The sequence below is a fragment of the Protomyctophum parallelum genome (assembly GCF_964188405.1).
Source record: "Protomyctophum parallelum genome assembly, chromosome: 13".
Lineage (NCBI taxonomy): Eukaryota > Metazoa > Chordata > Actinopteri > Myctophiformes > Myctophidae > Protomyctophum > Protomyctophum parallelum.
Window position 1 is genome coordinate 16,412,662 of NC_139708.1, and position 14,142 is coordinate 16,426,803.

General features: G+C 42.1%; 1 protein-coding gene across 1 annotated transcript in view; it reads left to right on the forward strand.

The window, feature by feature from the left end:
- Positions 1-14,142, forward strand: part of kcnh4a (potassium voltage-gated channel, subfamily H (eag-related), member 4a) — a gene marked incomplete at both ends in the record, with an annotated part of 33,611 nt that overhangs the window by 18,465 nt on the left and 1,004 nt on the right. The window contains 10 exons of the mRNA XM_083780367.1: positions 128-285; positions 679-886; positions 4,722-4,916; positions 5,363-5,562; positions 7,715-7,964; positions 8,458-8,672; positions 10,970-11,337; positions 11,426-11,505; positions 11,885-11,961; positions 12,394-13,221. Coding sequence (XP_083636493.1) covers positions 128-285; positions 679-886; positions 4,722-4,916; positions 5,363-5,562; positions 7,715-7,964; positions 8,458-8,672; positions 10,970-11,337; positions 11,426-11,505; positions 11,885-11,961; positions 12,394-13,221 — 2,579 coding nt within the window. The remainder of the gene's footprint in view (positions 1-127; positions 286-678; positions 887-4,721; positions 4,917-5,362; positions 5,563-7,714; positions 7,965-8,457; positions 8,673-10,969; positions 11,338-11,425; positions 11,506-11,884; positions 11,962-12,393; positions 13,222-14,142) is intronic.

Genomic DNA, 14,142 nt, shown 5'->3' on the forward strand with positions numbered 1-14,142 from the left:
CCCCCAGCTCATAAAACTGTAATATGATTAGTAATATTATTTGAAGTCCTTAATGGCACCTGACTGTACAAATGGACGAATGTACACTCTGCATTTCACCGTGTATATTTTCGCCGTTCACATTCAGATATCGTGGTGAATTTCCGGACCACCTATGTGAGCCAGTCGGGTCAGGTGGTGTACGATGCCCGTTCCATCTACCTGCATTACTGCACCTCCTGGTTCTTTATAGATCTGATCGCTGCGCTGCCCTTTGACCTGCTGTATGCCTTCAACATTACAGTGGTGAGATGTTGCTCTCTCTCTCTCTCTCTGTGTGTGTGTGTGTGTGTGTGTGTGTGTGTGTGTGTGTGTGTGTGTGTGTGTGTGTGTGTGTGTGTGTGTGTGTGTGTGTGTGTGTGTGTGTGTGTGTGTGTGTGTGTGTCTTTTTGGATGTGTTCCTCATATCTTCAATCCTGTGTCAGACAGACGCAGGCTTCTATCTCTACCTATACTGTCTTTCTCTTCCAAAAAAATCTAGGTCTCTTTTTTACGTGTTTTGTCCACAAGAAAAAAATAACAAAACTTTGTTTGTTTTTTAGACAGCCCTTGAGTCATGAATATAGATAATTCAATGCTTTTTCTGTATTTCTCTCAGTGGCTTGTACAGTGTGATCTTGTACAGTGCTCTCATTCCAGGCCTCTCTAATGCACCTGCTGAAGACGGTGCGTTTACTGCGGCTGCTGCGCCTGTTGCAGAAGCTGGACCGCTACTCGCAGTACAGCGCCGTGGTCCTGACCCTGCTGATGTCTGTGTTTGCCCTGCTGGCCCACTGGATGGCGTGCGTCTGGTACGTCATCGGACGCAAGCAGATAGAGAGCACTGACCCTGTCACGTGGGACATAGGTGAGAACATGTGTGTGCGTGTGTTTGTGTGACCACACTGACCACACGTGTCTGATTCCGTGCTTCAAAACTCAAGAATGAGGGGCACGGTGGCACAGTTGGTAGTGCTGTCGCCTCACAGCTAGAAGGTCCTGGGTTCGATTCCCGCTGGGGACACTGTGGGCACTGGCGGCGTGTTCCCTCCTCCGCGCCATCAGTGCCCATACCCGAGGCGGGGGTTGGCGATAGGGCCATTCTGTGTGGAGTTTGCATGTTCTCCCCGTGTCCCCTAGGGTAGATACCCTCACAAAAACATGCCGTAATCCTGGTCTCTAAAACTACCTCCCCCTGGCCAGCCGGGGCGCTTGATGGAGGGGAAAGGAACTGGTCGGAATAACGTGTCCATTCCACGCGCTACGTCCGGCCGGGGAAATTCCCCTCTGTCAGGTGAAAAGAAGCAGCTTGGACTCCTCATGCATGGAAGGAGGCATGAGGTCAGTCCGCTGCCCCCCCAGGTTGGCAGAGGAAGTGTAGCGCCCAGGATTACATTAGATAATTGGCACTGGGTGAAAAGAAAACTGGGTTACAAAATCGTGGGATAAAAAAAAAAAACTCAAGAATGGACAAATCAATTCTCAAGTTTGCGATAAAAGCCTGATTGCAAGTTGTGCACCCTAATTACAACCTTGCCCTCTGTTACGCGTCACATCATTGATTCATCCTGTTTACTGCACAATCAAGAACAGGAATATGTTGCACAGATACTAGGGATGGGAATTATCGATTAATTCATTAATTGATAACCTTATCAATTGATTAACCGGTTAGTTGATGAGTGGCGTTTTTAATTATTTATCTGAGAATCTTACTTTCCCTTAATGTCTAACATAAAAATCTACATTTTGATTAAAGAAAGAATACAAAAGGTATATTATATTCCTTAATCAAATATTTATTTGACCATTTGAGATACAGGGCCAGGCAATGGCATCTTTGTATGAGAAATGAAATGAAGTGCACTGTCTTGTCTGTCACTTCACATGCAAAAGCAAAGACGTTTCTGTGGCTATATACTAGGCCTAACCGGCCACACCCGCGCGTAAACATCATTACATTCACAGAAAACCACCCAATGATAGAACTACAGAATTTTCGATTAATTGTTAACTATCCCGCTGTTTTGGGTAACTATCAACCCATTTCAAATCTACTCTTTCTGGGCAAGGTTTTAGAAAAATGCATCTTCCATCAATTGGATGTGTTTCTACAGAACAATAATGTCCACAACAAATTCCAATCTGGCTTTAGGAAAGGTCACAGCACAGAAACAGCACTTGTAAAAGTAATGAATGATCTTAGGGTGTCTGCTGACAAGAAACATGTATCCGTTCTCTTACTTCTAGATCTAACGGCTGCATTTGACACGATTGATCATTCAATTTTAATACAGCGTCTGGAGCACTGGATAGGCCTGTCTGGTACCTGGTACGGCCCTGTCCTGGTTTTCCTCCTACCTATCAAACAGAAGTTACTTTGTCAATCTAGCCGAGTTTGACTCAGACAAACACGACATCAGTTCTGGTATTCCACAGGGCTCGATTCTTGGCCCTCTGCTTTTCTCCTTGTACATACTGCCATTGGGCGAACTCATTACCAATCACGGAGTCAATTTTCATTTCTATGCTGATGATACCCAACTATATCTCTCTGTGGCTCCTGATGATCCCTGTGCTTTAGACCCGCTGTTGACCTGTCTGTCTAGCATCAAATGTTGGATGAGTGAGAACTTTCTCAAGCTAAATGAGGATAAGACAGAAGTTCTCATAATCGGTTCTAGTGAGCAGAAATAATCAATAATAAGCAGACTTGGCAACCTGACTGTAGAAAGTAGCAGTACAGTAAAGAACCTGGGGGTTATTATTGATTCTGAATTGAATTTTAATTCACACATTAATCATGTTACCAAGATTGCCTTTTTTCACCTTAGAAATATTGCACGAATCAGAGCCTATTTGTCCTTGGACGATGCAAAAACGCTAATCCACGCCTTTGTTTTTTCTCGGCTTGATTACTGCAATGCACTTTTTTCAGGACTGCCTAAGAAAACGACTGACAGATTACAACTTGTCCAAAATGCAGCAGCCAGAGTTTTAACTAGAACTAAGATGAGAGAACATATTACTCCAGTTTTGGCATCACTGCACTGGCTTCCGGTTGTTTTTAGGATTGATTTTAAAATTATTTTACTTGTCTATAAAGCTCTCAATGGTCTCGCACCTTCCTACCTACATGACTGCCTGCCTAAATATGTCCCAAACCGCCCCCTAAGGTCTTCCACTGCTGGCCTGCTCGCTTTGCCTAAAGAAATGTCAACAAAAAAATACGGGGGAAGCAGCTTTTTGCTTCTACGGGCCGTCGGCATGGAACAAGCTCCCACTGTACCTTCGTCAGGCAGCCTCTGTAGACATTTTTAAAGCTCAGCTCAAGACCCACTTCTACAACATTGCTTTTAATTGATCATTTTTTTTTTTTTTTTTTTGTTATTCATGTCCTCACTGTATTGCATTACTGCTTGTTTTTTAATGTCGTTGCCTTGCTTTTCTTTTATTCTCCATTGTTCTGTAAAGCACTTCGAGCTGCATTTCATGTCATGAAAGGTGCTATACAAATAAAGTTTTATTATTATTATTATTATTATTACTATTATGTTTAAAGGTATATTCAGTGATTTCACTTAATTCAAATATCACTTATTTTTTTGTTTTGTTGTGATAATCCTCCCTACTATAGAGTGTGCTGACCATATAAGGAGTTCCTCCCTGTCCCCAGTTAACCCCTGGGGGTCAAAAAACCTTAGGTTTCGTTTTTGACTCTCTATCCTGATTGGACGAAAGGCTGGGTCCCACAGCCAAAAACGTAACCTAAGGTTTTTTGAGTGAAATCACTGAATATACCTTTAATTGACGAATTTCTTAAAGGCGACTAATCGATTAACTACTAACATCCCTAACAGATACAGTATACAGTACGTATCACTGCCCTGCATTCAAGGAATTATATACATTACACACAGAAATACAGCAATCATTGCTAAAGATCTACGCCGTGCCACTGTGTGTGTGTGTGTGTGTGTGTGTGTGTGTGTGTGTGTGTGTGTGTGTGTGTGTGTGTGTGTGTGTGTTAAATTGACAACAAGGTTTGTTTGTTACCATGTTTGCACATGTTCCTGTGTGTTTGACAGCTTTCAATTCACACATCAGAAAGAACAATATCACTTTTCCATGAGCAGCTAATTGGACTGGCCGAGCACTGCTGCTAGCCAAGCATGAATGCATCATTAGAGCTTGAACCTCTTTGGTTCCCCGCAGCTCCCCTGCTGCCACTCCCACCGCTAGCAAGGCAGCCCCAGGAAGTTCAGGTCACAGAGTAATGGGCAGTAATGCCCCCCCACTGCACTTTTATTTTATAATCACATTTATCTCCGCTAACACACAGGAAGACTCTGTGGAACGGCGGATCATCAGTTAAGCCTGAAAAGACACACTGAAGGGAGCAATTACGTTTTCTGCTTTACGATGCAGTGGTGGAAGCTGTACTCTGATGTGAAAACGGCATTACCACAATATAAAACGTAAAAGGCCTTTATTCAAAATTGCACTTGAGTAAAGGTACAAAAGCACTGGCATCAAATTGGGTTTTAGACTAAAGTGTTATCGTATTTTTCGTGTTGAGAACGAGCACTTGTGCTAATACACTGTAAGCAACACATCTACAAATTGTACAATGTCCATGTAAAATAAATAAACATAACATAACATAACATCTCTCTCTCTCTGTATCTCCCCTGGTCCACAAGGCTGGCTCCAGGAGCTGGGTAAGCGCCTGGAGACCCCGTACATCAACAGCACCGTGGGGGGTCCCTCCATGCCCAGTGCGTACATCGCCTCGCTCTATTTCACCCTCAGTAGCCTCACCAGTGTAGGCTTTGGCAACGTGTGTGCCAACACTGACGCAGAGAAGATCTTCTCCATCTGCATCATGCTCATGGGTGGTGAGTTCATCAGAAACTGTTGACACTCGTTCCTGTGATTCATTTGCTGATATACACACACACACACACACACACACACACACACACACACACACACACACACACACACACACACGCACACACACACACTATTGTTCTCTCTCGGCTCTTCTATTGAGTAATGTACATTATATCCTGTGGTTGAGGAGGACCATTGCTGGTTAACAAGAGGTATTGCATCAAAATCAAAGGGAAATGTCTCACCCTCCAAAACAGGCTCTCCCTTATAACAGTAGCAATTTCAATGAGTGCGCAGCACAGGGGACCTGGAATTGAATCCTTGGTAGGATATAAAATGTATGGATTGCATACATTTACTCAAGTAGGTACTGCACTTTCCAGGATTTGACTGTGTACTTGACCAGAGAAAATATCAAATGATGTTTCTGCTCCCCTGCCCCACCTAGCCCTGATGCACGCGGTGGTCTTCGGTAATGTGACGGCTATCATCCAGCGCATGTACTCTAGACGCTCACTCTACCATACAAGAATGAAGGACCTCAAGGACTTCATCCGTGTACACCGTCTGCCTCAACTGCTAAAGCAGCGGATGCTGGAATATTTCCAGGCCACCTGGTCTGTGAACAATGGCATCAATGCCAATGAGGTTGGTGAACTGAACTGAACTGTTTAACCCCAGCGACCCTATCATTCTGGGCATATCAAAAAAGGCGAAAATACATAGACACTTTGGTGAAAATAGCAGACAGCAACAGGCTCACAATACATCGCAACACTGTCTATTGTGAGTTTGTAGATCAGGTATGGTTGCTATTTGACATACAACTACAGTAAGTATATATAATAGGGTTTATGGATATTTGCATAAGAATATTGGATTTGTAAGTCTTTTACGAGCCTGGCTGTCAGGCAAGTCCCACCTTCTCTCATGTGCAGTCTTCTGTAAAAGTTAACACACATTTAACTGTCTGCTTTAATTGTTTACACGTTGTCTTGTCCTTTTCAGTGTCAATTATTGGCGTTTGAGCTAGAATCCATAGTCAGAAATTTGATTGTTAAAATATAAGACATTGACTCATGAATGTCTTAGGCTACTGTAACTAGGCTTAGGAGTTTAAAATGAGGGACTTTGGCACCAAACACAGTATCAGTCCTAGGACTCAGGAGCAGCACCCTGTCTAATTATATGGATGTGGAAAAAGAGCGAATACTCATTAACACTCTCACCGTCCCTAGCTTTAGAGAATTTATTCACTGTTGAAGCTAAGAGACAGTCAATGAGTGTCAGGGTGTGACAGTCAACACATGCTGCCTTTAGCATCTTGCATCTGTTTTTACAGTGCAACCTTGCATGTCATCTTGCATCTGTTTTTACAGTGCAACCTTGCATGTCAATGTCATGTCAGTGCAACTATTTCCCTCTCTCTTTTTCTCCCTCTCTCCCTCCCTCCCTGTCTTGCTTCTGTCTTTTTCTGTCTCTGACTATTTCTGATCACACTTTTGTCTGACACAAGCAGCAGAAACCGTTGCCTAACAATGCTGGTTTTAGATAGAAGATTTCTTCCTCCTCCAGATGTCTTGTAAAGATAATTAGAATAACATGTTTTCACTTTCCCATAATATGCTGTCTTGGGTGAAAAAGGAAAATACTTTGTTGATCATTTATCACGTGAAGTGTTAAATAGATCGGTACATGTTGGTGTTATTCTGAGCTCTTACTTACAAATCTATGCATGGTTTTTCTATACATATCACTTCCTTTTGAAATTTGAAATTTGAAATCCTCCAGACATTTGGACAGAAATTGCATGAATGAGAAATTGTAGAAACCACAACCACGTCAGGTCAAACATGGAAATGACAGCTATCCAATGAATTTGTTTCAAAGTAGTACATGGTCTCATGCTTCTCATGGCTAGCCTATTGAAGACAACAGACAGTGCAGACAAGTACACGTGTACAGTGCAGACAAGTACACGTGATATCCATCCAATGAGACATTGATTGTTATGATTGTTATAACACTGGTTCCCAAACACTGGGTCGGGACCCGTGGGTCGCGGACACATTGGTAGGGGTCCCCTTATTTTTTGTTTCTTAAATTTGATTTTTCATGAAGAAATAAAAGAAAAATCTACAAAATTCCACAAATTAGAAGAAAAGAAGTGGTGAGAATAGCCGATCTACAAGCTCACAACGCTGCATGCGTGAAGCGACGTGTTGTAAGCTTGTAGATCTGCTATTTTCACTGACTTGGGTCCGGGGAGAATGTCTAATTTCTGTTTTGGGTCACAGGCTAAAAAGTTTGGAAACAATTAACTGCCCTAGAAAAATAGACTAGAAAGAGACGTCTCAGAATCTAAAGGGCTTTCTAGAGCAGTGGTTCCCAAGCTTTTTCATGTCAAGGACCCCCAAATTGACACTAATTAGCCCGCGGACCCCCATTTGAAAAGATATTCCAGGGACCCGCATAAGAGAAGATTTTTACGGCCCTCGCAGTGATTCTCAACCGGTTTAATTTCAAGGACCCCCAGTTTGACAGGCATATTAGTCAACGGACTCTCATTTAATGGAGGAATGGCATTTCTATGGGACCCCAATTTATATTGCAAAATCAATGTTAATTTAACTCTCAGAGTGTAGCCTACAAATGGAACCAATCCAAAACCAATCCATTTAGCTGGGGACCCCCTGGAACTCCCTCAAGGCCCTCTGGGGTTCCCCGGACCACTGTTCTAGAGACATTCGCCTTGTTCAGACTGATCTGATGAGGGCTTTCAACTCCTCTCTCTCTTTAGCTGCTGCATGACTTCCCAGACGAGCTACGAGCGGACATCGCCATGCACTTGAACAAGGACATTCTGCAGCTGCCTGTGTTTGAGAGCGCCAGCAGGGGGTGCCTGCGCTCTCTCTCCCTGCACGTCAAGACCTCTTTCTGTGCACCTGGGGAGTACCTCATCCGTCAGGGAGACGCCCTGCAGGCCAACTACTTTGTCTGCTCCGGATCCCTGGAAGTGCTGAAGGACGGCATGGTTCTTGCTATCCTGGGTTAGTGCAGGTGTTCTCGAATCTCACTTCTCAACGTTTTTGGCTGGGAACCCCCGTAAATGCTTTGGACATGTCTCGTGACCCCCGTCCCACCCCAATACAAATTGACCGCTACAATAACCTTAATAATAGAGAAAATACATAAATAAATACTGAAACCAGATATAGGCCTAATCATTAAGGAAGGTTTATGCATGTACTATGTGTAGCCTACTATGTAAATTCTTAATTTCCATTTTCCAGCCATTCAGTTTTGGATCTACAAATCTACAATCTGCAAAGTACTGTAACTAGTAGTGACTTAAGTTTTCAAATAAATGTAAAGTAAAAGTACAATATTGGCCTCTGAGATGTAGTGGAGAAATACTCAAGTAAAGTACAAATACTTCTAAATTGTACTTAAGTACAGTAAAGTAAATGTATTTAGTTACTTTACACCACTAGTCTTCAATGCATTGTGTAACCCTTCTGTTTTTTGACCTGATCTGTGCAGGTAAAGGTGATCTAATTGGGGCTGACCTACCAGGGAATGATCAAGTGATTAAGACCAATGCAGACGTGAAGGCTTTGACCTACTGTGACTTGCAGTACATCAGTGTCAGGGCTCTGCAGGAGGTCCTGGGGCTCTACCCAGAGTATGGCGGCCGCTTCAACTCAGACATCCACCACAACCTCACATACAACCTGCGAGAAGGCAGTGACGCTGAAGTAAGACATGTGCAATTTAATAGGTTAAATCAATTACATTTTATTGTAGTGCCGGCGGCACGGGACGCGGCCGGTTTGAGGCCGGGTCCCCTTTGAGGCTGAGCCTGACCATGCATTTAGTAATGTAGCAATTAATATTTTGTATTTTCTTCAACGGAACAGTGCACTAAACTTTTGTGCACTCTTCTGTGGAAGTGCGTCAATGCTCAATGTTGTCAGTTACTGGGATGTCTGAGGTTAAGAAATTCCACTGAAAAGTGAGTTAGAATCTCAAAGTCTACCAGCTTGCCTGATTGAGTCATCACTCATCATTATTAGGAAATGTGCAGATATAATCATGTCATCATGTGTCTGCTCTATCAGTACTGTATATCAGTTAACCTGAGTTTAATGGAAGGTTGGATGAAATAAGAATGGAATAAGGGTAAGTGTGGAATAGGAAAGGAATAGATCAGTGGTTCTCAAAAAATAAATTCGTAAATTGGCTCTGAACCACTTCAGAGCCAAAAGTACATTTCAATTTAATAATGCCTGAGCTTGATATAATTTGTTGCACGTAGTATCGTGCAATGAATGAAATCAAGTCCTTAACAGTCATGATTTAATTTTAATATTTTTATTAGATATTTATTAAAATATCTTCTTACATTTGATGGACTTTTGAAATACTGTATTATTGAAATATATTTTAATACATTTAACAAAGGCATTCTATTTATATTCCCATGGACCACCTGCAGGCCTATTATGCCATGGACCACTAGTAGTCTGTGGACCATCGGTTGAGAAACAGTGGTTGTATAGTTAGACATGGGATGCAAGTGTTACAAAAGCACTAATCGAAGCCCATATCCCATCCCGACACAACAGTGGTCCCCAGGTTGATTCTTAGTCAGGGTGGTGGTCCCTTGTTCACAATCAATTGAAAACCCCTGCTGTATATACTACAGATGCTTCAAGTCATATGCTGCCATATACACTTTGCGACCACACCACAGTTGTGTATATCTTGCTAACTTTGATAATATATCTATAGGGACGAACAAGATTTTCAAGATCTCCCATGCTGTCTCAGGTATTTCTGCCTCACAGAGCTATTTATTTCTCATTTAAAGGGACACTTCACCCTTTTTGCAAAAAAATATATGTTAATGACGTTTAGAAGCTTTAGAACACTTTCCTGGAGATCTTTATGTGTGTAATATGTGGTTTTAGATATTTTAGATTGTAGCAGTGAGCACAGTGTCTCTGATGTCATGGACACTGGTCTCACTACCTTCCTGGACTACAATTCCCATACTTCTTTGGTGCACTGCTCCTCCTTGTGGATAGGGGGAGAGCTGTCTTACTGAGACAACATGTAGTCCAGGAAGGAAGTGAGCCCAGTGTCCATGACATCAGAGACACTGCTACAATCTAAAATATCTAAAACCACATATTACATACATAAAGACCCCCAGGAAAGTGTTCTAAAGCTTCTAAACGTCATTAACATATATTTTTTTGCAAAAAGGGTGAAGTGTCCCTTTAATACAGTACATTTGACACATTCACCAATCTGCAGAAATGTTTGTACAGTACTGTAACTGTACATAATCTATGTCACAATTCAACAATGGGTATACCAAAGCAATGTGGTAAGGATTATAATGTTTCACAGTGCAAGCTATTTCAATATATATATATATATATATATATATATATAAAATAAATAAAATACTTTGCTTTTTTTTACCCCCTTTTCTCCTAAATGCTTTGTCAATTGGTTCCTCCCCACACACATGTATGTGTCACTGCTGTTGTATCCTACTGACTCACCTGCGAGTTAGGAGCCCCCACCGTGCAACACAAGGAATAATAACATGTATAGGCTATACGCTTGCGGTCAAAGGATGAAATGTTTAGCAGACAACCGTATATGCTTTTTTTCAAAAGCTTTGACACATACTACATATATAGCGTAACGGTAGAAAACACCACTGTGTGAAAATAGTAACCGAAATGGCTGCAGTGGTGGCAGTAAAGTGCACTGGTGGCAATAAGGTGTATATTTTAAAGTGCAGTACAATACTGACAAATAGCAGTATATAAGAAATGGTAATAAAAAATATGACGGGAATCTGCACAGTCTGTAAACTAGTCCTGTTACAGTTTGTCACTTTTTTCCAGTTCAGGAGTCTTATTCGCTGTTTACATAAAACAGCGATGTGATTCTCAAAGCACTTATTTGACAAACATAATTTCCTTCAATAATCCTTTGAACTAAGAAATCGTTTTTCTAACTCTCATCTCCCTAGGATCGGCTTGGAATGAATCACAAACTACCATTCACTGTTGAGAAGGACAAGGTGGATCACGGGCAAGACATGGGCCACTGGATTCCAAGGAGGGTACCCCTTCTGCACGCGATGGGCAGCCCTGTTCACCAACCCAGCCTGAGCACCACCCGGTTGAGAGAAGAGCTTCACCACGTCCATGCCCTCCGACCTCGATCACCCGTTCAGGGATGTAGAGGCCGTAGCCCATCTCCCCAGCTACTTAACACTGACAATCTCTTGTCCTCTCCATTACCCACTCTTCGACATGACACAGACACGAGCCATAGACCATCCAAACTGCTCATCCCTTCCGTACATTGTGTCAGTCCTCTAGACTTGAGCCCCAGGTAATCAATTCCAATCAGTTTTAGCCAGATATTAATTGGTTTTCAGATTGCTCTATAATGATGTAACTCTTATTCCTGTCTCTTCCAGGGTTGTGGATGGAATTGAAGATAATGGGCATGCGTTTCATTTTAATGTAGAGCAGACTGAGTCAAAGACTAATGGAAAAGGTAATTAATTCACAGGCTTCATGGTGCATCAGTGGTAGGCTGCTATAGTTGAATGAACAATGAATGAACAGTGAAAAACTTGATCAAAAGGATATCCCAGGGGTAAGAGCTTGGCCATTACTTATTCATGTAAAGTTTGTTCAACATACAGAGGAGGAATGTCTGATTCCAAGTTTTTGAGACCCAAAACATACAGCGCCTGTAGGCCTACTGTATATATCTCAAATATCTAGGAACATTGTACTAATAATTACTACTTAGATTAATTATTATATTTTTTTGTTAACCCTTTTGAAGTATCAGACACTAGGCTACTAGACTAAATATAAGCAACATTCATTTTTATTTAACATACTTTGTGTTCTACACCCTTTTATAGACCATTTCCAGATTAGTGCTAACCTGCTTCTGGAGACAGAGGAGGTGAGACAGAATATCGGCAAGCTTAACAATGAGGTACAGTATTTAGTGACCTTAGACCAACTGAATGACAGACATATAACACAATCTATGAATAGAAACATGTAACTAGGTGACAAACATTTTTATGTCAAACATTTTGTTCCTCCTTCATATAGTCACTACTCTACTTTCACAGCTCCTCGAGGGCTGGGTACACTACATACTGAATCTAAAAGCAGGACTCTCAACTTTTTCTTGACATACTTTCAGGACACAAGTTAAATGTTTGGGTTATGTGAACCAAAGTCTAATGTACTACAGAAAGTGTATGCTCCAATTTTACATTTATAATTTGAAGCAGCTACACATTCTACACCATAGTCTCAAGTTTATTTCTTAGCAAGTAGCTTAAACATACAGTATGGCATTAGAAATCAGAAATCCTTCATTGCCGTCTTCCCTTTTCCTTCCTTTTTTTCTTTACAGATGAGCAACTTGAATCAAGAAATATCTAACCTGGCCAAGGAACTCCGTGAGATGATGCATTTCTTGCAGACCCATGTCACCATGCCGCACTATACCACCCCAGTTTCAACATACCCCTATAGCATACAGATGGCTTCCAGTGCCAGTGTGACAGCTTCCAGTGATTGGCAGACACATGTGCCTTTTAATATGGCAACAGGGCCTCATCTCCATCACAAGCCAATTAGCCAACCTGACAGAAATGTGTGGGGTCACAGTGGAGTACCCAACCATGGCATAAATCTCACTGAGGGCCAGAGACTTGAGCATTTGCATGGACTGTCCAGTCCTGTGTCATCTTGTGTACACATATGCTGCTCTGACAGAGAAACAACCACTACTCACAGCCTACAGAGTCAATGTGGTCCCTTACAAACCTCCAGAACAATACCCAACTCCTCCTACATGACCCAAACTCATGGTCAGGGAGGCCCATCCCTCCTTGGACTTACCGGTAGCTCTGCCTTTCAAAGCTTCCCAGTGACTTGTCAGGGCCCTCGGTTGGGATGCAAGGCCTCAGTTCCCACTTTGAGCAGCAGCTGTCACCTAATGTGTTCTGCAAGAAACCTCAGCCAGTCCTATCCCTCGCTGAGTGTGCAAGCCAACTCTGATCTCACACAATCTACCAACTCACCAACACCCATCCATGTCTCTGTCACCCCTACCGGCCATCCAGCAGTCCACACTGCCTTTAGCTCCCTGTCCGCCTCAGGGGTCTATACCTCATCAAGCACAACACACAGCCAGGGTCCCCTTGGTTCTATCAGTGGTCCAAGAGAGAATGATCTGGTAGGATGCAGCCCTATCCACCAGACAGAGAACCTACTATACAGTACAGTGCTGGGGTCTTCTACAGGAACAGATTGCATACTTCCTAAGCATCCAGAGAGGACAGATAAAGAGGTTGAAGATTCAGAGACTAGCAGCAGTAGGTCTACTCCAACTGTAGAAGTTGGACCCATTTAGGGTGGGGACTGTGGAGGGGACATACCCTGAAGAAGACCTATCGAATTGTTTAAAGAAATTATGTTGCATTGTGGCTACGAGCTGTGCAAACTATTTTCTTTTCAGTTATTTATCTCCCGTGGTCAGCTCCTCCTCACTACTGGTGTGCATTCCTGTTCTATTGTTTGGATGACACAAGCCTGACACTTATTGCATAGGCTACATCGAAACAATACTGCATGAATGATGACATGTCAGTGACTACAATGACTTTCACCCTGTATCAGTTTCCCTTCTTTCTGAGCCAGTCACAGAGTATTATTATTATTATTATTATTATTATTAATAATAATAATAATAATAATAATAGTAATAATAATTAAACAACTGAACACTGTATGTACCTGTTTCTGTTTCGCATTATATTGTAGTAAACATGTGCAAGTGGGGTTTATTGTCTATTGTTTATCTTTCAAGGCTTGGTGTAGGCTTCTGCGTAGATCTCTAGCGACACTCAGTGGTGAATAACCGTAAAAACTATCTATTGCTCAATGGTTTATAATGGTTTGGTTCCACACACAATCCACAACATTCAGTGCAGCGAGCGAAACAAGCATTGATTATTCCTAGATGTTTCACTGGTGGTTATCGGTAAAAGTGAGAAAAGAAAATATGGACATAATCGTTGATCAAATAAAAATGTATTAAACAAACTTTCACCAAGGTCATGTTTTCTCTCACACTTCATCATAGTTACCTCAAAAA